The following is a 27,940-nucleotide window of genomic DNA, read 5'->3' on the forward strand; positions in this document are numbered from 1 at the left end:
CAGCGAACAGTTTGATGAGTGGCTGCAGGTGTACATCCTGAAATGAAAAATAGCATCCTTGTCATCTTATACTTTCATATGTCTTAAATCTACAGTTTTTAATATTTCCAAGAGTAACTCTTTTCCTCTTGAGAGCCAAGTCTAGCTCTGATTTCTACATTACGTCTGTCCTCAATTTTTACACGCAGCTGTAATATGTCACTAGAGAAAGTAATCTTGATAACAAGTGCAAGAGAAACAGCAATAGTTGTTGCTTGTGGCTGCGTTGCATTCTTGTCTTGTTTTTGGGCAATCTTCTCTGTAACTTTTATCGAATCCTGTTTCATGAAAGGTCAAAATGAGTTGCTATGCCTTCAAGCTTTTCATTCTAGTCAAGTCAATTGATTTATGTAACCCAATACCACTAATATGCCTACAGAAGCTTTCTAACTCTGCTCATGGTTTACAATGATAACAAGGAGAGATATATTTCTCAAACTTGATATTTCTAGTTGGCAACTGCCAAATTTTTGAAACTGTGCCAGATTTTATCAGCTCTAGCTTGATACTTAATGTAAGCTCCATGAGTTGGTTCTCTGTCTTTGGCTGACCTATTTTTAAAAAGCTCTAAATGAGCATGCTAAAATACTGAGAATAACACTAACAGAAATGGAAATAAATAGGAAGCATTGTTCTTACACTGAGGGGTAGCTTTTTTTTTGGGGGGGGGGGTAATTTGCTGGTGAGTCGTCAACATTATCTTTACTCTTTACACAAAGCTAGTAATTGGAAATGGCTCAGATTGTTTGGGGTGAGGATTTGTATGGGGTTTGAGCACATTACAGTGGTGCCTTAGCACCAAAAAAATGGATGTGCTGGTCTGAAGCAGAGTTCTTCTAATTTAACCTGTAATGCTGTTTGCTTATATTATGCACCTTGGCCTGAAAGTAATGCCATATTACCACTGTAAATAAATTCAAAACACACAGTTTAATCCATTCCTTACACTTTTGTTCTTGTGTTTTTGGTTTGGGAAAGGCTGAAGTAAAAGACTCAAACTCTTTATATACAAAAAAACAAGTTACATAAACAGACTGATACACCATAACAGGCACAAAAAGCAGCCAGATGAGAGGGACTTTATACCCTTCATCTCTCACTTATTCAGTTATTCAGTGACCTGTTGACAGTCGAATGCTGTGTCACTCTTTCGCACGCTAACACGTCATTTATTGAGTGTCGCTGAGCAAGATGCTGCCAGGAGGTGGCTGCCTCACTTTGTCTAACACATTTTGCCTTATTTCTTACACGCACGCACGCAGGCACGCACACACACACACACACTGAGTGCCTTGTCAGCTGTCAGCAGTCTGATGTATTCAGTTAGGTGTGTGCACATATTCAAGTGTAAGTGCGTTAAACTCACTGTGCAGAAGGCCAAAGTCCCTGTGAGCGTCTGTCAGCTGCTTAAGATGTTCATCGATGGAGATCTGATGGAGAGAGATGGAAAGAAATGAGACAGACAGACAGACAGACAGACAGATAGATAGATAGATAGATAGGGGATTCCTAATTTGCTGCGTTTTCATGCGCCAATGAAAAAGACAACAACAGAAGAAATATAATCCCATGACACATGATATACTCAAAGAAAAAGCAGTAAGTAGAAGTACAAGGATGGGTGGACAGCGTGAGAAGAAGGAAGGGGGGGGGCACAAAGACAAGCATGGAGGAGATAATTGAATTTGTAGGGGAGGAATTAGAGAGGATGCAGCCTCCTGCGAGTCTCCTTCAGCTCGGAATGAGCTGTCTATCTAGATGGAGTTGAGATAATTGTGCCAAATCAGCAGGGCTCTGTAGGTACACGCAGCGAGGCGGGGCTAAGCCCAGGAGGTGCACACACTTGTCTCCTGGCTCCCATGTTCCCATCTAAACTGCAAACTCCTAGCTTGTCATTCATCCAAATCTAAACACTTATTTAGTATGCTGGCAATGATTTACTTTATGTAAAGTATCATTCAATCACCAGCATCAAAATCCTTTCTTGATGCTTCTGATGTTTAACCCTTTGATTTCTTTCAAAAACATGATAAGAGATTACCCCGAAATAAGTAAGAAATTAGAGAAAAGTACAAGAAAATTGCCTGAAAATTAGTTAAAAAAAAGAAAAAGAAAAAGGAAGAAAAAACGGTCGTCTGGTAGCTCAGCTGGTAGAGCTGGTGCCCCATGTACAGAGGCTACGCCCTCGTGGCAGCAGCCGTGGCTTCAATTTCAGCCTCAGCCCTTTGCTTTTATCTCCTCTCTCTCCCTCTTTCACACTCAGTCTGATCTATCCTATCAATAAAAGCAAAAAGCCCATAAAATAGTCTTTAAAAAAAGAAAGTAAAAACTGTTTGTAACATAATTCAAAATATGTATTTATGATATTTATAAATATAGTTTTCCCTAGCTTTAGTCCCTTTAAATCTAATCCTAGCTTTTTGAAAATAACTTTCTAATCTACTCATTTCTTGCGATTTGTGGACCGTTTCTTACCAAGTCACTCAATGCCTTTTTTTCCCATGTTTTTGAAAGAAATTGCATGAATTTGCAGGAGGTTTCTAAAAGTAAATATGAATGCAGTCCATTTCATTCTATAAAATTTACATTGGGGCCTATCTAAATGCATTGGCCTCCAAACAGCTACAAGACATCACATGACCCAATGTCAACCATAATTCATGCAGTCTAAACATCATAAAACAAGAAATGTGTCAGGTCTCAAAAAGACCAACAAATGCTGGAGCACACCTAGAGAATACACAAAGTATTTTTCACTTTAATTTTGCAAGATAAGGCATTTGGCCTTGATGCAATAAATGCCATGCATCCTAAAATCCAGTAGATGGTAGTGAAGTTAAATTGTGACAAAACAATTGTCAATATATACGATAACTCAGTATGATGACCAGTAATCTGCTGGGGTAGACATACACGTAGCTGCCCAAACTTCATACAGCAAACAGTCACTATAGAGCACTTACTGGTTTCATGGGAGAACTGGTGACACTGGTTAAAATGAATGTTAAATATATGAAACATTTCCAATTTAGAAATAAATGCATAGCTGTGGGTTCCTCTTTCCGGCATTTCATCCCCCTACCCTCAGGACACAGAAGAGCCCGTTTCAGCAAGAGCTTTGTTTCGACCGCCATATAAGCTCTGAATAAGCAACTCCTCTACTGTTTTGGATATGCATTCTGTCTGTCTCACTTGTCTGCTATGTATGCACCTGCTGTGGAAAACAATTTCCTCTTTAAGGACAAATAAACTATCTATCTATTGTTGAGATAAGGAGGCTTCAGCCAGGCACAGCCATATTTTGACATAATTCAAATTATTTTGGAAATATACCCAGACATACAAAATGTTGTGCTGTTTTGTGCAGGTCACAGATGACTGGACTATTGGTCTTGGTTGATTGGTCTGTGCTCTCTGAGTTGCTTTCTTGTTTTTTTTTTATTTTTCTTGTGTAGAATAAATTGACTAAAGCTGCATTTTGTAGTGTTGTACAATGACAGTAATTGACACTTGGGCACAGGAAAGACGAGATGATGAATGAACGTGTGAGTTGCTGAGGGGATGTAGGCGGCTTTAGCGCAGAGACAACTAGATGTCCGACACCAATCGAAAGCACACATCCATACTGTGCTTCACCCCTCAGCAAAAGTACATTCCCACAGGCATGCTTGAACCTTAATTCATCACACATTATTCTACAACTATAAACTCAAGATATGCTGCTTCAATTCAGATTTTCTAAACTGATGTGTAATTCACAAAAAAGACAGCTTGTAAGCATAATTTCAGTTTGGTACCAGCACCTGGGAGCGAGTTGCAACCCGACCATCCCTGGAGGAGCTACTGTGTGTCTACAATCACTGATGCCTCCTGACACAATGTTCAATGATCTGATGTTCCCAGGCAGCACATGCAGCTCCGGCTGGCATGCGGAGCATTGGCAGCCGCTGATTAGTGACAGATTTTTGTTCCAGAAGTAAAAAAGTGAATCATCGGAAGCTTAAACGCATCTCAACTTTCTGTGATAGAAGTCTTGAGGCCAAGGGACTGAGATGGGTTATTATCCAGTCTGAGTAGACAGATTGGCTGATTAACCATCCAACCTTTTATCCACAATCCAAATGAGAAGGCTACTGATGAGACATCGTCTGAAGAGAGTGCGCATGTGTGTGCAATTCATGGTATGAGATGAAGAACTGATAAAAATGAAGATATGACGCCGATGACCAGTCCTTTCTGTTTTGGCTTTGATGCGGCATGAAACAAAATGATGAGATTACCTTTGAGTCCACCTCACCCAATCCATTTCTGCCTGAGTTGCTTTTCCCCGTATCCACGGTAACCTAATTAGAATTGTACAAACGAGAGGAGTGGGATTGTTGAGGCAGACTTTACCGAAATTACTGAGAGTGCTTTGCTTCCTCGCATCTACCAATCAGCTCCAACCTTTAAGGCACAACGGAACACAGTGAACCAACTAAAGTGACCTGGATGTGCAGGTACCACACACACACACACACACACACACACACACACACACACACACACACACACACACACACACACACACACAGACACACGGACACACACACACACATAACAAATGCAAAAACACAAGCAGCCACCTAAAATTTAAGCCACATTAACTACAGCAGAAAACATGAAAGCACAAACACACACTGGATACACTCACATTACCAGGCAGTGTCTGCACACGTATGTACACACACACACACACACACACACACAGATTGCTATCCATCACCCTGCCATTATAAGTGATGCCAATATTCCTGGGCAAACATCCCGCTCCCAGTGAACCACCTGCAATGGAAACTGACTTTTCAAAAACTGGCAGTTAAATCCGCTGTTCTGTCCAAATGAAATACTTAATTTTCTCCTTACCATTTTATTATCAGCTCATGCATTTTGGTTTAAACAGAGAAAATAATCTTTTCCTGAGTGAAAATGAGACTATGAGACTACTTGTAAACTATGACCAACTGCCATAATTATCAAGCTGCTAAAAGTAAAAAAATAAAAGTAAAAATGTTGTAGAGGTCTCTTAAGGCTTCAACTCATGCAGGAAAGTGCCACAGCAAAACTACTGTAGCTGGCAAGCCAACTGCTAACTTGCTAACCAGCCAAGGACACAGTAGTGCTTAGTCAGTGACAATTTTCTGAGCTTCCTTATATTTTTTTCTTTCTACTGCACCATTTACATCCCGGCATTTTGCTCTGAAATATGCATCATTTCATTTAATTGTAAAAGCAAGTACGCTAACTGCAAGCTTGTTGGCTTGGTCACTAACAGGACAAGAATACGTCATTTCTGCTGCATGATTAGGCACAACTCCACTATACTTGAATCACTTTTTGGCACCATCTGTTTTTTTCAGTTTGGTTTTCCACTGCAGCCAGTTCTAGCTGACTGTCATGGTCAGGCCACGTGAAACTGCCATGACCATCTTCAACGTGACCCAGCAACCAAATGCTGCATTAACTATGGTGTGCTTTTGCAGGCTGCTATTTTTCTCAATACAAAAGAATAATAAAGCTGTGGTCACTACTGACAGTAGCTTGGTTTGTGAGTGACGTCCTGTATTGTGCCAGTGACGGTTCTCTCTGACCCATCAGTGGTCAACAGCATTTTAACTTCAATCCTTTAACTTGGCTCAGCTCACTTGGAACCTCAACAGATGTGGTCCCAAAAAGTACCAGTGACAAGACACAACTTTTGCAGATGGAAAACCAAAATAGTAAGGTTCCAAGCAAGTTGTGTTGACTCTACCCTGAAGAGAAAATGAGGCTTGCAGCATCAACTCCTGTTAATTTAATGTCTCAACAGCCACTGAGAGATTAAGTTAAAGTATTTGGTGCAACACAGCCAATACGATATGATAGCTTCCTTCATTTGGACTCACAAAGTAAATACTGTCAACTTAATTGCTAATGATCACCTGCTTAAAATCGGCTGAAAACAAGGCAAAAAAAATGTTTGGATTTACTTCTGCTTGCAAATCTGTGAAGTAATTGCAATAAGCTAAAAAAATATGTATAATACATACAATCATTACCATGTGAAAAAACTATGTGACGGACTATTACACCACTCTTTTTTTTGCACCTTACTTTTCCCAGCTCTCGTTGTCTACACCAACTATACTGATGTTCTCACCTTTACTACAAGACAAAAGTGTATGTGTACGTGTGTGTATGTGAGCATCTGGTCAGGTGCTGACTTCAGAGAGACCGGCCGTCTGGTCCTGTCACCGTGGTGTCACCACGGCACCCATCTCTGCCCGAGACTCCTCTGCATTAGTTGATGTCTCTGGCAGCTGATTGGCTCTATCTGTCACCCCCAGTAATAATCACTGTCTGACTCCCAGTGTGGCTGCCACTGGGTTTATTGAGACTGATGGAGGTGCACCCTGTGTGCCTCTGATCACCAACACATGGGGTGTGTGTTTTGTCCTTATTAAATTTTTCAAACAAAGTACACGTACACACCCTCATTGCTAAGACAGAGTGCACACACTTTTTTTTGACTGTCAAGGGTGAGCATCAGTGTCAACAAATTATAAAAACTCTAAAAACTATTGCCCTCATTATAATTTCACAACTGTAACTACACAAGCAGGGCTGTCACGTATGGAGGTGGTGTGCATGGGGCTGTACGTAGAAGTATCTGAAAATTTTGGAGGGTTGTATATTTTTTTTAAACAAAGCTACAAGCAAAATGCAAAAGTGTAAGGACTGCCAAAGGGCAACATGAGAATCTGGATTTGTTATTTTATCAAAAACAGCCAGAGTGAGCCTGAAGACTCACAGGGTTATAAACCAAGAATGCAACTTGAAAAAATCTGACACAATAGTAATAACAATATAAGATATGCACATCTTTGCAAAACGATATCAGTGTTTCCACAAATGAATGAGTGTGTGGATGTATGTGTGTGCACCATTGTGTACCTGGAGCAGCCTCCAGCGCGTGTTGAGATCTTCAATGCGTTCCAGGTTGCTAGGTGACAGCTGGATGTCAGGTGGACCAAAAGTGGATGCCAACTGGTTCATGTGTATTACATCATCCTTAATTGGAGCGATTTCTTCCTGAAACTCCTGCAAAACACACACACAAACACACACACACACACACACACACACACACACACACACACACACACACACACACACAAAATGAGTTCTCGGGTCATTTGTATTGTGCTGCATTGTTTACAGTGGTGAGAGGACAGATGGGAAACACAGACAGGTTGTTAGTAGCCCTCGGTTCAGTCGTTTCTCACCTCGACTGCTCTAACAGTGAGAAACAGATGCATCCATCATGTAAGTCCCACTTTTTCTGCTTGTTTAATGCTTGCTGATGTATGGAAAACAATGACAGGCTTAAGTAGGATAAATGAAACGAGGCTACCGCTAACAGTTAAAGCTGATAGATGCAAGGTGGTCTAACTCTTCTATGTCTTTCACTTCAGCTGTGATGCATGCAGACTGAGGAGAAGGTAATTCACAGCACATCTATGACTGTTACATATGGCGTTAAAAGGTGCTGTGGGTGCATTTTACCACCAATTAATCATTATCAAATTATTTTTTAGACCTTGGTACAATTACTACAAACAAATGAGACTGTCATTGTCAAGACTAGCAGCCTATAATAACATTTGGTCATTGGCTAGATCACTTGATGGCACAAATAAGGGTTGTTGACTATTCTGAGTGCATTTTTGCTTGTTAATTGTCATTCGGGGTTCTGCTTCTCCATAATGATCAAAATGTGATCAGGAGTGTTTTTTTTCAATAAATACAATTTGACCCTCCAAAGTTTTTGGAGTGTAAAAATTGGATGGGTCAAATACTGCCTTCTGAAAAAGTGCATGTCCTCTGTCCCCTTCTCATGTGCAAGAGTCGCAACCTTCAGATGTTGCATTTAACTTTGCAACTCTTTCCCAACATCATTACAGTATTTTGAGGGTACAAACTGCTAAATTTCACTCAATCTGACCTTGACTCTTTCGATGTGCTCTGGCAGGGAGTCAATCAACAGATCACCAACAGGTTCCCATGCCTCTTTCACCATCTCGGCCTGTCTCAGCTGTCCGTCCAGCAGGTCCTCGGCCTCCTGGAGCTCCATCAGCCGATCCAGAGCCAGCTCCAGTCTCCTCTGCCATTCGGCCGAGTCGTTGTTGAGCCTGTCCCACTTGGTCACCACATCGTCTGCCTCTTTGCGCAGGATTCTCCCAACGTTCTGGGCACGTTCCTCTGGGCTAATATCTGAAGGTTGTTGGAAAAAGAAAACATCTGATGACAATAAAAGCAAGACAACTGTATCTTCAGAGGCTGTGGTGCACAACTCACATTAATAATCATCACTGAAAATCCATGAAAAAATCACATCAAATCAAAGAACTTTGTGTCTCCATAACAGGTTCAATAAGAAGCTTTTGATCAAAATTGTGATGGCTGTGGAAGGTGTGCAACGAGTTTAAAAACTAGATATCAATAAGGAGTTCCTGCTGGGATTAATTCTCTGTCCTGTGCTTTTCACCATTTATATAAATGAGATTTCTTTCTTAGCGTGTGCCTGTGAAATTCATCTTTATGCAGACAATACTGTTTTGTATGAGGTAACTTTTTTTAGGTAAGAAGCTGGGATAAACTAGCAACTCCATTTTTGATTCAAATGTGAACTGACTGGTGATTTGGGCATGGCAGAGCATGACAACGCCTGTTTCCAAATGAGCACTGCGGACCTTATACCAGTTATATGTCTTTAAATAATCCTTCTTGAACTAAGCCAATTAATCAATGTGAATAATTGTAGATGAAATTAACAACAGTGGAAATCCATGTCTTAATGTAAAGACGTCCTCTGATACATAAATATCATAACTAGAAGAAGCGCTCCTGCAGTCCCAATTCATCCTGTTATTGTGTCCTGAATGTCCTCATCTGTGCACAGTTGTAACTCTGTTTAAAACATGGCCTATGAGTTTAAAAGCCTGTTTCCTTTTTTAAAGCAACCAATAGCAAAAGCAGTAGCTGTGACAATGACGACCAGCTCCCGAGAGACTGTCTCACTTATATGTCAAACCACTCAGGCTGTTTGTGGAGACACGGGTTCTCTTTTAGGAAATTCAGGTGAATTTAAACCACGCAAAGTGTCATACATTCAAAAGAGCTGTCAGTCCAGCTTTTTAGCTGTGATTTGAAGGTCGCTTTGCAGAAACTGAATGACTTTCTCAGAGGAAGTAAGTGCCTGTTTCCCTCAGTACGGAAGTGATTAGCAGCTGGAGTTCACCCTTTTCTTTCTGCACTCTCCAAGTGTTTGACTTGGCAGCTGAATGAGTTTAATGGACCACAGCAAAAGTTCCACTGTTTTCTGCAAGACTGGTATTCGGGCTGCTGCCATGGTGTGGCGGAGTCTGTGTGTGCGTGTAACCTCATGTGTGGTTGTTACCAGGCTGTAACTAAGGTCTAAAGTTCACAGTGTGAGTCAGAGATGAGAGGAAAAGGAGCTTTAGGCCTGGACAGGAGACAGGTCTGTTAAAATGTTCCTTTTATGCGTGACTTCAAGTGTTAGGGCTGATCACGGTGCTGCTCTGGCAGAAAATGTTGCTAATTAACCGACTATTTCCTGTGTTTCTACATTTAAATGGCAGGTACAAGGTGTTCTGAAACATGAATTTATCTTAGTTATAAAAACCTCAGCAGGAAAAAAGATACAAAAGAGCTCATGTTACTCACAACCCGTACAATCTTAATCCAGCCAATGTGAAAAATATCTATATTAGTCTGAAGCATTGAAGGGAGGCAATGTTAAAGAAAACGTATTATTCCTCCTGGAATTTTGTATCTTTTATGTAGTGTTACAATTAAGGATGTTCATGCTAAACTTGGTTTCAAATGTTGAGGTATAAGTATGTGAAAGTAACTCTGTTTCCAACATTTGTTTTCTGTTCTGGCTACACTATGATGTCTTGGTGTGCCAGATTTCTTTGTATGGTCATCTGCTCCAGGCACGCTACTGCAAGGGTTTACATAGAGAGCCCCATTAACGAATCCTAAAACCCAGAAATGAATTAGCATTTCAGCATCTCTGGTTTTCTCATCTTGAAGGCAATGGGGTTTTTTCAATGTTTTTTTTTTTGGTTAGAAGCCTAAAATGAGGTCTGTGGTCAACACAAGCTAAAGAGACTTCTACATTTTGTTATCCAACAAAAAATACATCAGTAAATGTCCCACGCGCAAACTTTTAAAAAATGTGGTTGCTTACAAGTGGCTAAATGAGACAACAGAAGTTCATCGCATTGAGCCGCAGCTCTGGCCTCATAGCAGTGGCGAGCCGACTGTGGTGTGGTGACCATAGGTGTCATTAATTAATTTTTATAGTAAAAAATGCAGCTATTCTCTGTTACAGCCATCCCAGGAATGCCAAGATAGGGAAAACCTGAAAACGCTGACCAATCAGAGCAGACTCCGTTAAAACGGAGCGTCTCAGACAGAGGGTGAATACAGGTGTTCCAGCACAGACAGCATGAAGAAAATAAAGTGTTTTTTGAACATTAAAGCATATAAACTTGTTCTAGCAAAAACCCAAAACACAAGTATGAACCTGAAAATCAACTTCTGTTAGATAAATGGATGAGAGGCTACACGAAAAACTGTGTGTGCGTGTGTGTGTGTGTCACCTCTCTGCTCAGGTGATGGTGTTTCTCGGGGTAGCTCAGACAGAAAGACTCCCACATCGTCAAGAGCCTTCGTCACAACTGGCTCTTTAGCTCTCAAGTCTCTCCTGAAGCCCTGTGAAAACACACAAATAACTTAACTGAACGTGTCTGTGTCACTCAGGGAATATATAAAACTGGTTAATAACATACTTTATTTATGTTTTTGCCATCTATTAATAGGAGGTTCCTGTAGATATTATGGTGGTCAATTACGTATTCATGAGCTTGGGTCCCTGGGACATTTCAATTTGGGAATCAAGATAAAATAGCTGCTGCAGTAACACATAAAACAGCCTCAGGAGTCAACATATTTCTTACAAGATGTGATAAATCAAGTGCTTTACATAATTATGATAAAATACATGTTGAAAAGATTGTTGTTGGAAAGTCTGCATATATGCTGTGTTTGGGCAGAATAATACACAAACGCTGCAACCGTTGGATTCAAGTGTCCGTGTATCTGAGTGGCTCCTTCAAACTAAAATATGTCTCCATTCATTATGAAATACTTTGACTAAAAGCCTTTTCCTAATGCATATCTGCGAGAACTCACCATTTTGCAGACTCATTGTAGTTTTACACATGAAATGACCAAATCAGCAGAGTCAATCATCTCGCATTTTTGCATAAAATGGCGCATAAAATGGGTTTTTCATTTAACCTGTACCACTATTCTTTCCATTTATTCTGAGCCTTTGATTTGCATAATGTGAGTCAGAGAGACATGGAGTCTGCCTCAAACATTAATGGTTGCTTTTGCAATGAAACCACAAAACTTTTTTTATTATGAATGAATCACCTGAGATGTTCTGAGATTTTCAACATGACACACAGAAAAGGCAGTGCACACTGAGCAAAAATGCCAGGTGTGTGGCTTATTCTCCAGGCAGTTGCATGCAGCTCATGTGGTACTTTTGCTTTGACACTACATCTCGCAAAGGAAGGATGAAGTAAAATAGAAATCTTTGGTGATTAAAAGCCCCTCCCCTGCTCTCGTCCAAAAGGTGTGACTACCTTTCCATTTACAAAAACAAAAAAAAATGTAACCCTCTCCCTGAAGAGCACAGAAATTGGATTGCGTAACTGGTATTTTCAGCCCAACTTCACAAACACCTCTGAAAAAGCAACTGAATGTCACATTTTCCAACAAAAATGCTGCAGAGACAGGCAGTGTGTCTGTCTGTGTCCCACATGGAGTGTGTGCTCCCTCCTACCCGGTGTGTGTCCAGCTGTGTCTGCACAGCGGGGACATCACCCCCTACAGGCGGCTCCTGTTCCAGCTGTTGACTCTTCAGCCTCAGCCAGTTCAGGAGCTCCTGCAGCGACATGTGGAGCCTCTTCCACGGGGCCATCTCTGAGTCCAGGTGGGCCCTGCGAACACAAACAGATTTTTTTTTGTTTCTTGTGCTTTATATGAACTCTCTGGTGTTGCTGAACAAACAATAGGCATTTCCATTGCATTCTTGGCATTCGCTCACCTCATGCTGAGGGTCTTGTTGCGCAGGTCGTTCCAGCGCTGGCTCATGTTGTCCAGACGTCTCTGGAGCAGAGCACCATCCCCCGAGTCCCCAAGCGAGGTCACAATCCTCTGCCCATTCTCATCCAGGGAGTGATACAGCTCTGTGTGGCTGTCAATCTCTGCCTGGAGGTCCTGGTAACACACACAGAAAGAGTTAGTGGGAAAAAAATCTATTGGAGCACACACACTTCATTTTCTTGGTAATAGCAGCCATCTTTCAGGAATTCACTTTTTTCATTGCTCGAGTGCTCAGTAATGGGATCAGGATCTGAGAGAGTGATTTACTCTCTAAAAGCAGCAACCACCAGGGTTGAGGCATAATGTAGGGCTTAATATATTGTGGAAGGAATGTTTTGTAGCACTGAAATGTCGAGATGTGTTATTCAGCCTGGATTCAGTTGGTAACTTCGACAGCAGCGGTCCCACCTGTGTACATCTTTCCTACAGAGAATCCATTACTGGAGCTTTTAATGTTCCTTGTGAGACCCTTAAAAGGAACAACGTGCTTAACAAACCACTCAAGCGTAATTTCTGTGAACATCCACTTTAGGAATGGCACTAAAGAACACCAAAAGTTCAGCGAGTAGATGACATTAATCATCAGCCAATCCGTGAATACATTAAATGGCAATGTCTCTTATATGATACACCTTTAATTTTACCTCAGCAATACTAGCTCTCCACTTATTTTTTTACTGTAAAGAACGATAACAAATCTTACCTAACTGAACCAACTGCCTATTCTTAAGGAATAATTTAAATATACATAAAACATTTGCCTGTTATTTAAATTTTTGTAACACCAACAATAATGTCCTCCAACACTTCGCACAAGTGCAACCCCAATTCCAAAAAAGTTAATATGCTGTGTAAAACATTCATAAAAACAATGCAGTGCTTTGCAAATAGTTTTCCATGTACACTGGGGAAAGCAAGAATTCATCATGAAAAAAATGTTTAATTAAGCATATATCCAGTGCAGTATTTACATGAAATTTAGACCAGAAATTGGTGTCAAATCACTGAAATTACACAGAAAATGAAATTTTAACATGAAAATCTGTAACAATTATGTGCAATTAAGAATGACACAGAAAAAAGTGCTCGACACACTAACTGATTTTCTTTTAACACTGCCAAGCCACTGTTTGCAGTTTCAGCTTAAAGATGCTTCCTGCATGAAGAAACTGATGTCTCACAGTGTTCAGATGGGATTTCGGCCCATTCTTTCACTTTGAAAAAAACTTCATTAGCAAGTGTCCTCAGTTCTGCAATGCTTACTGTGTGTTGTTAAAAGAAAAGTTGATGTAACACAGTGCTAAACATGTCCCGTCTCAACTTTTTTCCAAATAAACCATAAAACCTGTTATCAGACATCAGAGGGCAATTTTTCCGCCCTTCAAATGTTGAAACTTGACAAAAGCCATGAAAAGTGTCCTTAAAGAGGAAAGCATCCTGTTAAAGAATGTTGCACTGGCTGGAAGTTTTAAGATAAATTAGATAACATGAAATTTTAATGATACCTGCGGGGGAAAATGGGTCATTGCACCAAAGAATAGGACACAGACAAGAATAGAACAAATAGAAAGCACTGAAGATGGTGAAAGTGGAGTGCAGTATTACTGTCTCATGTATAAAATGTAGCTCCAGAAAGTTTCTCCTGTGATCTAAATGTTCTCTGATCCATTTGAACATCGAGTCAATGCCAGCGCTGTACCTTTATATGAACCGAAACTTTGATGTCTTGTCATGTTCTAAATTGCTGGTTCTACATTTTATTCACACCTTATTTTTTATATTTCATCGTTTGTGGTGTTTTTTTCTCTGCAAGTTGACCTCAGATGTCTCAAAAGAAGCAAAATCAAGTTACTTTTAGACTCATATAAACTCAAATCGCTTTTTCCCACAATGTGACAAAACAGCAAAATATCCCATTAAACTAATAAATAAATAGATTTTTATCACCCCTCCCCCCCACACACACACTCACGCTAAATTAAAAAAAAAAAAAATTAAAAAAAAACATCAAACAGCATCTTGTGTAGAAACATCAACATTCTTAAAACTAATAAGCTACTTATATAACACAACCTTGACTTTAATATCTTGGGAAACATGTTTAAGATGACACATTCTTCCAAAATTAAATATCTTAATTTCTTTTCGTAAGCACGATTTTGATTTTCTTTTCCAACCTGAACATGGTAGACCTTCCTGCGCAGCATCCTCAAAACTTTACTTCTGAATCCCCAAACTAGACGTCAAGTAAAAGAAGAAGAAGAGCCATCATCATCTGCCTCTTCTAGTCCCTCAAGACTAGCTCAAAAGAAAGCGCTCTGTTTTAATGTGTGACAAAGATAGAGATTTGGAGATGAAGAGGAAGGGAGGGAGAGTCATAGAGAGATGGAGGGAGGGTTAGTTACCCATACAAAGGGAGACCGAGTTGGAGCGTGTGAGTCAGAGTGTGAACGACAGAGGGGGTGAGGAAGAGTGAAGAAGAGGAGAGAGGCAGGGAGAACTTGAAAGGGTGCATAAAACGATGAGTGCGCTCATTTTCCAATTAAACGTTATCTGTGTGCAGCGTTGTAGCCCCTGAGTGTGTGTGTGCTCCCAAGATGCTACGCCGCGTTGCTGTCCGCCATTATAATTGGACACAGAAGACTATCTCAGCTCTGCATACAGTGCTGCTGTTGTACTGACAGAGCTCTGTGTGTGTGTGTGTGTGTGTGTGTGTGTGTGTGTGTGTGTGTGTGTGAGAGAGAGAGAGAGAGTGAAAAGGAAGTGTATATCTGAAAATGAATTTCCAAAATGCTGCAAGTGTCTGTGTGTGTGTGCGCATCTTGCTTCATGCACGCGCCGTTCCACCAGAAAGTGTGTGTGGGTGCAGGGTGAAGGCCGAGGGTCAAAATATGTTCTCTCATAGAACAGAGCCTTCCCTTCAACACCCACAATGCAGTGGGGGGGATTTTTGCATTTGTCTGCCAGGCACCAACTGGCCAATAAGATCTCTCTATGCTGCCATGTCAGCATTCCTGTCATACCAGACAGGGCAGAGAGACTCAAGGAAGAGCGTCTTACTCTGGGTCAAAAACTGGAGATGTACAGTGATGTCTGTCTGACTGATCCTGTCTGCCAAATTGTTGCAATAGTTAACATTTCTATTTTCTACTTTCCTCCAATATTGGAAGGTAAATGACATCTTTTTCTGTTTCTGTAGGTGATGCTGTTTTCTTTGTTCAATCCCAGCGAGGATCTATCAAATTGTCCTTACAAATAATTGTATTTTTGTTTGTTTTATTTGAATATATCTGCATAATGGGGTCCCTAAACAGTCTCAGAATTGCACACATTGTGTATGACCACAAAACTGAGACTCTTCTGGACTCAATGAGTCTAATTATTTATATGTGTGATGATGTTAGCCCCCACAGCAGCCATTTCACTGCAGTGAGACCGTTTTTTAAACAAACGTCAGTGTGTAAAATGACCTATTGTGACCCCTAAGATTATCACAGCCTCATGAAACTTTGCAATTACAAGCTACAGACCTTAGATATACAGAGGATATATGTCTTTCATACGTAAATTGATAATCCGTTTTTTTAGCAGTTTCCAGGACAGAAGTGCTCACCAACCACCTGTCAAAAATTGCATTTCTTACAGTAATCTCTAAATATCAAATACTCTTGCACTGCACTCAACAGCTCCTACTTTCTATGTAAAAAATATTGGTAAACCATGGATTACATCGAAAATAACCATGGTTATCAATGAATTAAGACAAATGTGTGGAAAGTTCACCATATTTAAAAATTATTCAGTTTGGACTCACAATTATTCACTCAATTCATATCTCCAGGAGACAACTCAATTTAATTTTCATAATGCCAAATGAGAACCACTGTTTTACAATGAAGCCATTGCATACCCCAAATCAGTCGTCACATGATACTTCTGTCTTCTTCAACTAGCAATCTGACAGTGAAGGTCTTACCCTTAGATTTAGAACCGCCTTGAAAACCAGTGTTGTAATAAAACAATAAATAACAAAGTCATTCAGTTAAATCTGAAAATGCATGACCTGAAAACACCTGAGAGGAGCTGTGCACAGTCTGCGGATGAGGAATTTAAAACAGTGTGTCCTACCTTCCACTGTGCCAGCAGGTTCCTGGCTGCCTCCGGCTGCTCCTGCATTCTCTCCTTGTTGGTGGCGTCTATTAAGACATTGCAGGTCGTCTCAGCCTCTGTCAGCCAGTTGAGGAACTTCTCCAGGTCCAGGTAAAACTGCTGCAACAGCCTCATAGCTGCATCCAGAGCCGCCTCCCTGTCTGAAACGCTGGAGAGACACACGGAAAGATACGTTACAAGGTAAACTTGCAGCTACAGTATGTCGACAGAGCAAATTTATTTACATTTTTTCCCATTTTAAAGTTTCTGTATGTGATATTTGGAGCATCAATATTGCTGCAAACTACTATTTGCCATGTGAAGACAAGGTTTTCTGAGCAGAGAATTAAGTCACACGGCCTCTGCATGTGTCGTAATCTGAGCTTCTTTGTGGTTTGTTGTGGTTAGTTATTTAGCACAGCTAGTTAGCTCATTGCCGCTCTACACTGCACACATACAGCAGTTTTTGCAAATATTGGAACAGCTCCATTACGTAAGCGTAGCGCACACCCTCCAGTTACTCCTGGCTTAACTGTTGTTTAGTGCTGTCCACAGGGTTAGCGACCTAAGCTGCTATCTGCCGGTTTAACCTCCTCCATGTTGAGAACCATGTGCAGACAACTCATTTGCTGAATTTCTCTGACCTTTTTTTTCTGGGGTAAATTTGATTAAAAACTATAATTGTTATTTTTCTTTTGTATTTAAAAAAAATCACCTAACCATGTAAGTTCTACGTAAGTTTATTTGCTTTTCTCTTGTTAGCATAGTCTGTGGCTTTAAAAGTTAGCAAAAATCATATAATGGATAAATAATACTAAAAATAGATTTAAAAAAATACTTAAAGAAGGCTGACATGCAAAGATAGAATTGAGAAATAATACATTACCAATTTAAATCTCCTTGTGCAGACTATTTCAAGTGGCTCGATCAGAAAATATGAAAGACTTCTTTTCCATCTCTATCCATACATTAGCAGGATGAAGTATGTAAAACAAGTTTGCAGAAATATTATGGACAGAACGGCTTTATAAATAAATACTGAACAGAAATTCCAATTAGTGGAGACACTATTCTGGGATGCATTTATGAAATCAAACTCAATTTGAATACTGTGACTACCACATATTACAGACAGACTGTCACAGATACACAAAACAGCATCATCTGCATAAAACTGATTACATGTTACATCGGCAGTTTGTGTCTGTAAAAAGAAATTAAAAGAGGGCTGGGCAAAGAACATTGGGGTACTTCATTAAGCACTGAGTCCGACGTCCCCATGATATGCAACCCATGCTTCAGCAGGACAAAGAATCAGAGATCAGCAGTATCAAAAGCTTCCTCTTCTGTTTCCTAGGGATTCACACCCTATCAGTTGCTTTTTGAATTTGTCTTTTCTTCAAATAAGCTGTAGAATAGTGTTTATATGAAGTGATTGTGTGTGTCCTTACCGCTTGTTGATGTGTGTCCAGGTGGCCACCATGTTGTCGTTGACCTGAGTGACCTTGTGCGTGTCGTCGTTGGCATACAGTGTCAGCAATCTGTCGGCCAGTGCGTTGGTTTGATCCACCTGACCCTGCCACTGCTGCAGCTCCTTCACAAAGAGCTGACGAGGGAGGGAGAGTGAAGAAAGAAGAATTGAAATTTAAAATGTCGTGATTCATTCTCACCATCTAAATGCCGTTTGAGTCATCCCAAGTACAAGTAATATCATATTTTTAAGCCATCTGTTTATATGTCTCACATTGAAGGTGGAAAAAAGTGTGTGCATCTAAATTGTGAGCAATTAAGCAGAAAAAAAGCTAATTTAAAGACAAAACCTGAGAATGCAAACATTTTTTAACGCATTAGTGCAGTAAATGACTAGATGTTCAGCCCAACCTTGAGTTCAGCGTTTTGTTTCTTCAGTGCTTCCACTGTGTACGTGATTTCCTGCCAGGACTCCAGCCTCTCACTGGCCTGCTTGATATGATGATCTACTCCCTTCTTGGCATCCAGCCAATCAGTGGAGTCCTGTAGCATGTTGTGAAGCTGCTTCGTCCTATCGGAGAGTTTGGTTTGAGAGTCTTCCCAGTGAGTCTGAAGCCTGTCAACTGCAATGAAACAATTAATTTTTGTTAATGATAATGTGCAAGATGCTGCTTTGCTTTATTGTTGTTTTTTATATACAGCACGCATCTCTTAGTTGGCAGGAGGGGAGTATACATTTATTTTATTTCATTTTTTTCTGTAAAGACCGGTGCTTTGTGCTGTATAACTTTTTCTATCAATGGTGAGAATTAAATAAAAAGTATAGAAAAATTCCCTTAAAGTCCCAAAGGCATAAATCATAATTTGAAACTGTGGGGGGTATTTATTTGGTATCTGTGACCTTTCAATTGTCAGTCAGACATGTAGGCAAAAAAGGACATAAAAAAGGCAGAAAAGTGGTCCCCCTGCAGAGGTTCAGGCAAAGCACAAACTGTCCTTAAACCCTAGAAACTCAGCTGCGTACACCTGACCTGTGCCGGGCTGCTGCGACAGGATTTGAGATGAATGAGGACAGCAAACATCAAATAGTTGAAAACTGGATATTTATTTATTATATATATGGATACATTTTATTAATGTTAGAATGTCGATTGACTGGCGCGTGGAATTTTGCCAGCGGCAATGTTATTGGAGTTATAAGTTAGTATGGCAACGAAAAACATAACCAAGTCGCGGCTACTTACGGGCAGAAACACTGGTGAAATAAACTAAGCGTGACATTCTCAGCAGAGCCCTGAAGTCCCCCCCAAAGCTGCACAGAGCTACAAAGTGCCGTTCGCTTGATTGTTCAAAATTTATTAACACTGAATGTGTCGCATGTCCAAATCGCACCAACTTCAATACTGCAGGTCCTTATGTCACCAGCAATACACCAGTCAAGTGTAAATTATATCAGATGAATGGTTCTTGAGATATGTTAATGAAACACAGGCAGAGAGATAAACAGGGACTTCTTGCTGTAGAGTTAGATGCTCAGCATGCGTGAAAACAGCCCAGCATCAGGTTTAATTAAAAAATGATGGCTTTGTGTCACATGAAATGATGTCTGCGAGTGTGATACATACTGCGTTCAGTGATAGCGTTGCGGGTCTCCTGGTTGCTGGTTTTGTTCTTTAGGTTCTGGGCTGCTGTGACCTGTCTCTCCAGAAGGGGGCGACGTTGTTCCAGCTCTTGCAGCGAACCCTGAAAACAAGAAAATCAGTTTCTGTCATTCGGTTTATAAACACATTAATCAGCTTTCGCAAATGAATTAAATCATAATTATGTACACTCGTAAATCTGTTAGCCCAGCCTTATTTTTATGTGGCCCACTGAGCCACAACAGTTCCCCTGGGGCCCTATTCACAAAAGGATTATGCAGCTTTTGTTGATAGCGGACACAAGTGGCACTCAATTCAATCCATGCTTTGTGAAATCACAGTGTTTTCTGTGCTGAAAATCTCATCGACGGTGATCTCTGAGGTCCTGACCTTGAGCCTGCTGATGTTGTCGTTTATGTCGTCCAGGTCGGCCACCACCACGCGCTTGTTCTGCACCATGTTATCCAGCATGGTCAGCCAATCGGTGAGCTCAGCCCAGGACTTGTTGAACTGAGCCAGCGCTGCAGATTCAGGCTGGGAACTTCCTGTCAGAGTTTCATCTGGGACACACACACAATGTTTATTTATTCATGTCCAATTATAGCCTAGAACTCTCCCTCTCATTTTCTAGTTCAGTATCGAGGCTTCTAATGCTTGTTTGGATGTTGGAAGGAATAAATATATCAAGGGCTCCCATCTGAACTAAACGTACATAAAGCCACAAGTAAAGCTGCTGAAAGACCAATGGGAGCTCAGAGTACAGAATCAGCTGTTACAGAATCAGTTGTTAGCTCTAGAGTTCTCTAACAGAGAACATGCATGCAAATCAACTGACGCACCCACCGAAGAAAAATAAGTCTTACTGGCTTTTTTGGCTACTAGCAGAGCAGCCGTCCTCTCCTTATGCTGCCGCAGCAGCTCGAGGATCACAGTCCAGTCTTCCCTCAGCTTGATGTACTTCATCTGTTACCACAAACACACACACGCACACAAAGTCAAAGTCAATGGTGACAGCATTGAGTTCACAGAAAATTGAGAACAGATGCAATCAAAGGCTTTTATTTTGATATGGCAACTTCAGGTGAGGAATATGAAAAAAGCATATTTGCCAGATATATGCTAGATACGTCGCTGACAGATTGTTTGTTTTCCTCACCTTGTCTGGTTGGCTGGGAGGACTGTCCTTGTAGAGATGATCTGCTCGCTCCAAAACTGAATCCATTTCTGGCTGCTTGACTTGCACTTCCTCAACAAGCTGCAGAAACAAACAACCATGAGACATAAATGTTAATAACAACAACAACTTCAACAAAAATAATATTAATATAACATTTTTAGGCGCCTCTAAAAGCATTTAAGGATACCTCACAAGACATAGTTAAAAATGAGCAGCGGTGCGTCCATTGATCATAAAGTCAAACAATTATTAATAAACAGTGAAGGGTTTATATAACAACTTTACAAAATCATTTTAATAAAAACTAGCTATAAAATCATTACAATGACATTATCATCAGTGCGAATCAAGATGTGTTTAAAGGACCGACATTTACTTTTTAAGATCCTGCATTATTCACAGGATATAGTATATAACTTCAGTGATTCTCATTTCAGCCAGTTTGGACTTGTACGTTATGTAATTAAGGTATATATGTGAAATAGCAGTAGAAACTACTGCTCTGTGTGTGTGTGTGTGTGTATGTGTGTGTGTGTGTGTGTGTGTGTGTGTGTGTGTGTGTGTCTTACCCTGGGTGGTGGATCCTCGGGGCTGTTCTCCAGCTTGACTCTGGTGCTGGACGCCCAGGCTGACAGGTTGTCCAGCTGACCCTCAAACTTCTCCAGCTCCTTCAGCAGACCCTCAATCTCCAGCTGGCGCTCAGGCAGAGCTTTGGACACCTAAACAAAGAAAGGCTGTGACTTATTCAGGTGTATCACACTCTTAACAACCTACAATGACTGATGATGGCTGGCTTGGGTTGACTTATGACTTGTAATTGCTGTGATATTTCAGGTATGAGTTATGCTATCAAACCACTTGTCATGAGGTCAAAAGTCCTCAACCGGTGAAAACAGTTGTATAATGTCTTACGTGGCACAGACGACCCTTTGATGTCATCAGGATAGACTGAGCTGGGAGACTTGTTGTACAACAGAAAGCTTATGTTCTAAATTGGGGATATGGAGTTCATTTTGCAAAAAGGATGTAATTCACTGTTTTTGGAACTTGGCCAACACAAGGTTGTCAAATTAGGATATCTCCGCTGTTTAAACTTACATTTACCACAGATTGAAGGTATGGCCTAACATGTACTATAAGACTTTTAATATACTAAAGTCAGACACCCTCTCACCTCGAAAGACACCGTGAGTTTTTGGTCAAAGACTAGGGATCTTGCAGGGGAATTTCTTTCAAGACTCCAACTAGATTCCTTTTTATATTATTCCCATTCTGCTCCTGCTAGAAAATATTATGCCAAACACCCTTTAGCAAATATGACATTAATAACTCCTTACATGATTGCAAAAACACATAACACAAGAAAAACAAGATGAAAGGTGTCATATGTCAACAGTATCCATGTCAATTTAGCATCAGTATAATAAATAAAGATAAACTGTATCTCCATACAAATTTTACATTTTGGACTACTGTAATGAAAGTCAAACCATTTGAAAAATGAAGATTTCTCAAAAATAAGTGTCAGCTCGTGGATTAGATACAGCCCAACACAGGCTCTTGTTCTCTCCACACCTCCATCAGTTTCTCCTCCTTTTCATAGTACAAGAGAAACAAGAATTTTTCACATTCTTGCTTCATCCTGGAGTCTCCTCAGAGTTTATTGTTTACCCAGTTTGCTGCCTCTTGTTTGGTGCTGGAGAGAGCGCAGCTATTGGTTGTTGACAATGTTCACGTCATTGGACTTAACTTTTTTGCATGAGCCAAGACTTAAAAACTCACCATAATATTCAGCAAGTTTACTTTTGTCAGAATGTCAAGACAAGGAAAAGACTGACTAAAGATAGCACAGACTGAGTTTAATGACCACTGAGAGATTGAGAGAGCCCAAAACAACTGAGGTAACATTCACATGAATTTTTTACCAATTTTGGAAATTTGTCTGCGACAGTGAAATCACTTGAAAAGATGGTCCATGTAAGAAGCAGATTGGAGAAAATAGCTTTTCAGGACCTTTAATATGGTGAATTTGTTAGCAAACCGTTGCTTATTTACACATAAAGCAGAAACGGCGTAACACTGTCATTTGTGGGGATGTTTGTGTTCACCCGACAAATGTAAACCCAATATTTACTCTTTTTGAGCTCTTTTTTTTGTCCCTACCCACTCCTGATAAAGATACAGTATATGTCTGTTCAGCTCCACTGTCCAAACGTTCACCAGTTAGTGTCTAACTGTGTGTGTCTGATGTTTGATGCTGCTACAAACATCATGATGTACTTGGTATGATTTTTTTTAACCCGGTGCAGCTTTGTTCTGACGAGAAAAGATAAATATTTACAAAACGCTGGCGTGCTGTTAGCTGTAGTGTTCACAGTGGTGGCTGCTGACCTGAGCCCAGCGAGCGTTGATGATCTTGATGTCTTTCTGTCTGTCAGCAGGAAGTGTTATCTGTTTGTGTCTGGAGTTCAGATCCTCCATTGCCACCTTCTTGGCAGGAAGCTCCTCCACACGTGCCTGACACACACAGCGCACACACGCACGCACACGCACATGCACGCACGCACGCACGCACGCACGCACACACACACACACACACACACACACAAAGTCTTACAGGTTGAATTTAATAAGAAATCACTGCTGCAGCTCAATGTAGGACACAAACTCTTTCAATCTAATTATGTAAACTCACATAACCAAACACACACACACACACACCCACCGGCAATAAAGTGTTTTCAAGGTTGAATTTCAGAAAGAAACATTATAGCATCTCATTGGAAACCATTATACCCTCTCAATTAAATTAAACAAACCAACACACACACACACACACACACACACACACACACACACACACACACAGGCATAGGGAATGTTCTTCTAAAGCTGAGTGTAATAATAAAGAACTGAGCCTCGTTTACACTGTGATAGCAGCTAAATGAAATTACACTGATCAACACACACCCACACAGGTACACAAACACACAAACACACACAGCTCAGTGGCTCAGTATCACTGCTGTGTTGTGCCTTTAGGGTACCTGGACTTTGCCCAGTGTGTCTCTGATGTGCTGCGGCTCAGCAGGCTGCAGGGGGATGGCCAGGACACCGTCCGCTTTGTCCAACCAGCCCAGCATGGAGCCCATGTTCTCCTGCAGCTCTGCAGTCGCTGTGCGTGTCTCTGCAGACCTACAAGAGAGAAAGAGAGGAAAGAGGGTAAGACATGTTCTAGAGAAAGAAATGCCCCTGTGGAGCAAAGTCCTGATAGCTCAGTTGGATATTGCACACAAAAGAGTGGGTCTCACTTTCAGCTCGAGTTAAACAATGCAAAAGGACCGTAAGAAAACTACCTATACCTCCCTGTACCATGTGAGACTGACAGCAGGGAGGAGTGTGGAATAAAAAAGACAATATCAGATAAATTCACCAGTATATGGACAAGATGGATTGACTTCATAAAGCCACAAGACAAGACTTCATGTGAGAAACTTGTGCATAATGTAAATGTTGATCTTCCTCCCAGTTCGTTTTGTTCTGTAATGACTTGTATATAGTTTGTTTGTTTGTTTTTTTCCAAAAAAGAAAAAAGGAATCCAGTGTATGGTGCTCAAAGCAATTGAAAATAGAGTTATAAAAATTAAACATTTTGATCACTGATCTAAATCCAGAATGGAGACAATGTAATGCATATTTTGCATGTCATTTTATGTATTGTATGTATTGTAAATTTTGCAAATCGTGTTGATTTGTGTATTGCACTGTTTTTCTTTTTTTAATATTTTCCTGCACAGGGGTTACAGATGTAAATTAGATATTTTACTAACTCTGGCTCAACAGCTGTGCTGTGCACGGCTCCTGTTCAATTCACTGATAAACTAAAATAAAGTAAAAGACAATATCTCTGGTTCTTCTAAATCAATTTGGATCCTTGAAAAAATGTAATCTTTTTTTCATGTTATTGGAGTGCAGTGCTAAATCTGTAGAGGACACTTATTACAGAACAACTATAGAACTGCTTGTAAGCAGTGTGTGAATAAGGAGACAGCCTGGGAGAGAGCGTGCTCAGGTAAGCTCAGTATTCCATACTGTTTTCCCATTGTTCAGCTGGTGCACAATAAGTAACTACAGCTCCCTCTGCATCTCATCTATTCTGTTTATCTCCACTGTGAACTCTCAAACACACCAAAAGCTGCATATTACATGACCTACATAGACATATTAAAAGAAAACATTTCTACAGGGGTGCACTTTTCTGGATTTTTTAAAGTGAGAAAAATATGGATAATCCATGGCAAACACACACACCTCCTCTTGCGCTCGTTGAGCTGCTGGCAGACATTAGCCCAGCGAGTGTTGAGTAATTTGAGCTGCGTTCGGAGCCGCGAGGCATCATCTGGTGTGCTCAACTGGCTGATATCCTCTCCTGCAGAGTTCACTCTGCTTAACACCACTTCCTGTAGAGGTATGGCCTCCGTCAGGTCCTGCAAACACACACACACACACACAGAATAATAAGCTTTTTCATGATTTGGTTTGTGTATTTACACAGTGGGACTTACTTTAAGGTTAAGTCTTATGCTGCGTTCAGACTAAAGGATGGTAAAAGCTCTCCGTCTTTCACAACACACGTCATGGTGCTATGAACAATCTTCCACAAACAAGAAAGTAAACAAACAGTGGCAATGTGCATGGTGCCGGCTGTGTCGTATTCAGAAAGCTTATAAAGAGAAACAAAAAATGACTGAAGCTAGAGCCAACAGGCAGCTACCCTCACTATGCCTTCAAAAGCTATGAGTAATGAAAGTAAGTGGAAAAGGTTTCTACTTTAATGTGAAGCAGCCATTTAAGGTTGGTGTACGTCTCAACAAATATAATACAAGTCAACAGAATGTCCCCACAAGTGTATCAATACCAATGCAGACAAAATGTCTAAATATGTTCTTATACACTGGGGGATCAGGATTGGGTGTGGTGCAGGTGGCAGCTTGTGATTTGAGGTACCAGATGGTTTTCTCTCTCTGTCTCTCTTACACACACACACGCACGCATGCACGGACGCACGCACGCACACACACACACACACACACACACACACACACACACACACACACACACACACACACACACACACACAGGTTGGTACTTGAGTGGCACTTGGACACTGCATCCTCGTCTGTGCAGGTGGACATTGAGAGCTGATCAATGCAGTCCAAAGTGGACTGGGCATGTCTGATGATGCAAACACACACGCACACACACACACACACACACGTAACAATACTTTATATGCAAGGTTGAGTGCATCAGTTTAACCACAGCGACTGAAACTAAAAGTCAACTCAGCGACACATCTGTGAAAACAACTCCTCATACGTTTCTGCTCTGTGAAAATGATTCCTCATACATTATTCATCTAAGTCTTGGTGATGTAAAAGCCCATTGTTCTATGCTTGTATTAAATTGCTTTTCATAATCCTTCAATTTCAGTTTTTTGGGGTTGATGTAACATTGAAATGTCAAATTTGATGACATAATATTGTTACATAAGGCTTAAAAAAGGAAAGAGTTATGTTTGTATCGAGGCTGACTGCTCTGTCAGACACTCACTGCCTTTTCCTCTTGACAACTGCCATCTGTGTGCCAGCATGTGTGCGTGCGTGTGTACAAGTGTGTGTATGAGTGTGTGTGCAATTGACCACACACAGAAATTGAATATCTTGTTGTGATGTCATATCATGTCACGTCTTCTTTTTGGCATGTTATTTTAGGTGTTATTATGTCATGTCATATAAAAAATATCCATCGATATCTTAACATGTCCTTTTTCATCACGCCATGACATCAGAGCTGGGTAGTAATGAATCAATACCTTGCTCCTAAATGTGGTTACACTCATCAAACTACCTACCTCCTCCAGGGTGCTGCAGTGTCATGATAACAACAGATAAGCCATTTCAACCAATCCCCATAATTCTGCACTACCTTGCAATTTTGTACCATAACTGCAAGTTTTCCCCAAATTTGACCAATGTCATAGTTTGCCGGCAGTTTTACAAAGCATAGCAGTCCTCAACATAACATTTCTGGTGACATTCTTGCTTCTGGCTGTGAAGATGCAGATGTGTGATACAAATGCCTCACCTTTACAAATAAAAATTACTGCTAAACATAATTCAAGGCAATTTCCTGATGTTCTGCACAACAGCAGGGAACACTATTTTGCACCACATGCGTGCAACATTATGGAGGAACCAAAAGAGAAGTAAGTGACTGACAAATATTTTTCTATCGCAAAACACACCTGCAGAATGGCTGAAACGCACTCACACTAGACAACACAATTACCATGACAGAGGCTGTTACACCCAGATCTATTGCAAGTGATAAATGAATCACGGTCAGTCAAATTTTAAAGCACATTCAGTGGTAGTGGCTTTACCAAGACCTATGTCAATGCAAAACTCACTAAACAACTAAAATGGCAAAAAAAACAAAAAGGATATCTGCTCAACATCTGAATGTTAGCATTGTCATTGTGAGCATTTAAATACGCAACTGCTATAGCATGAAAGTAGAATGCCACGGTGTCTTGTTTTCAAAACTGCAAGGATAATCTATACTGTTGATCAATTAATTGATTAAGGGCATTTTCAAAATCGTTATGACTGATTCGTTCTGTGCCCATGCATGATTGTCACCCATCTTTACTTTCCTGCCATTAAGCTTTCATGTTTTTTGTATTCAAGTGCATTTTTGTCATCTCCAATGAGACACTTTTGCTGTGCCACAGTTTAAAAAAAGGACGCCACAGATGGACACGGCTGCCCCAGGGACTGTCATCAGTGGGGACTGCTGTAGCAGTGAGGTGAAGCTCTGAGGAGGTGCCACTGCTGTCGTGCACGGAGCTCTCTGCCTCCTGACGAAAGGCGGCAGCGCAGCTGGATCTACATCTGTCTGCAGCGGGTTTCACTGCCGTCTTATACAGAGGCATCAGTATTAAATTGAGACTATTGTAACAAGGTGAAAACTCCTTGTGGTCACATTAAATAGAAGTCCACTGCCTTGTTTCGGTACTCAAGACCACCTTTTCAAGTGGACTCAAGCATGGTACGGTACAGAGTGTTAACACAAATCAAACAGAAGAGACTTTGGCATCAAGAATACTCTAAATCGG

The 27,940-nt window shown here is 40.7% G+C and overlaps 1 protein-coding gene across 5 annotated transcripts in view; it reads right to left on the bottom strand.

The window, feature by feature from the left end:
* The window catches only part of dmd (dystrophin), a 317,286-nt gene that overhangs the window by 60,100 nt on the left and 229,246 nt on the right, over positions 1-27,940 (bottom strand). For 4 of the 5 annotated variants that reach the window (XM_042513263.1, XM_042513262.1, XM_042513261.1 and 1 more), the window contains exons 49-65: positions 25,072-25,247; positions 23,808-23,955; positions 23,152-23,277; positions 21,330-21,479; positions 20,740-20,838; positions 20,447-20,546; positions 19,974-20,143; positions 19,569-19,686; positions 18,355-18,566; positions 17,925-18,079; positions 16,453-16,642; positions 12,266-12,438; positions 12,002-12,158; positions 10,749-10,860; positions 8,063-8,331; positions 7,012-7,158; positions 1,406-1,469 (exon numbers count right to left, since the gene is read on the bottom strand). In XM_042513263.1, the coding sequence (XP_042369197.1) occupies positions 1,406-1,469; positions 7,012-7,158; positions 8,063-8,331; positions 10,749-10,860; positions 12,002-12,158; positions 12,266-12,438; positions 16,453-16,642; positions 17,925-18,079; positions 18,355-18,566; positions 19,569-19,686; positions 19,974-20,143; positions 20,447-20,546; positions 20,740-20,838; positions 21,330-21,479; positions 23,152-23,277; positions 23,808-23,955; positions 25,072-25,247 (2,566 nt within the window). Of the gene's footprint in view, positions 1-1,405; positions 1,470-4,319; positions 4,383-7,011; positions 7,159-8,062; positions 8,332-10,748; positions 10,861-12,001; positions 12,159-12,265; positions 12,439-16,452; positions 16,643-17,924; positions 18,080-18,354; positions 18,567-19,568; positions 19,687-19,973; positions 20,144-20,446; positions 20,547-20,739; positions 20,839-21,329; positions 21,480-23,151; positions 23,278-23,807; positions 23,956-25,071; positions 25,248-27,940 lie in introns of all 5 variants that reach the window. The other variant, XM_042513259.1, reaches the window with a different exon arrangement.

The sequence above is a fragment of the Plectropomus leopardus genome, chromosome 24, assembly GCF_008729295.1.
Source record: "Plectropomus leopardus isolate mb chromosome 24, YSFRI_Pleo_2.0, whole genome shotgun sequence".
Classification (NCBI taxonomy): domain Eukaryota; kingdom Metazoa; phylum Chordata; class Actinopteri; order Perciformes; family Serranidae; genus Plectropomus; species Plectropomus leopardus.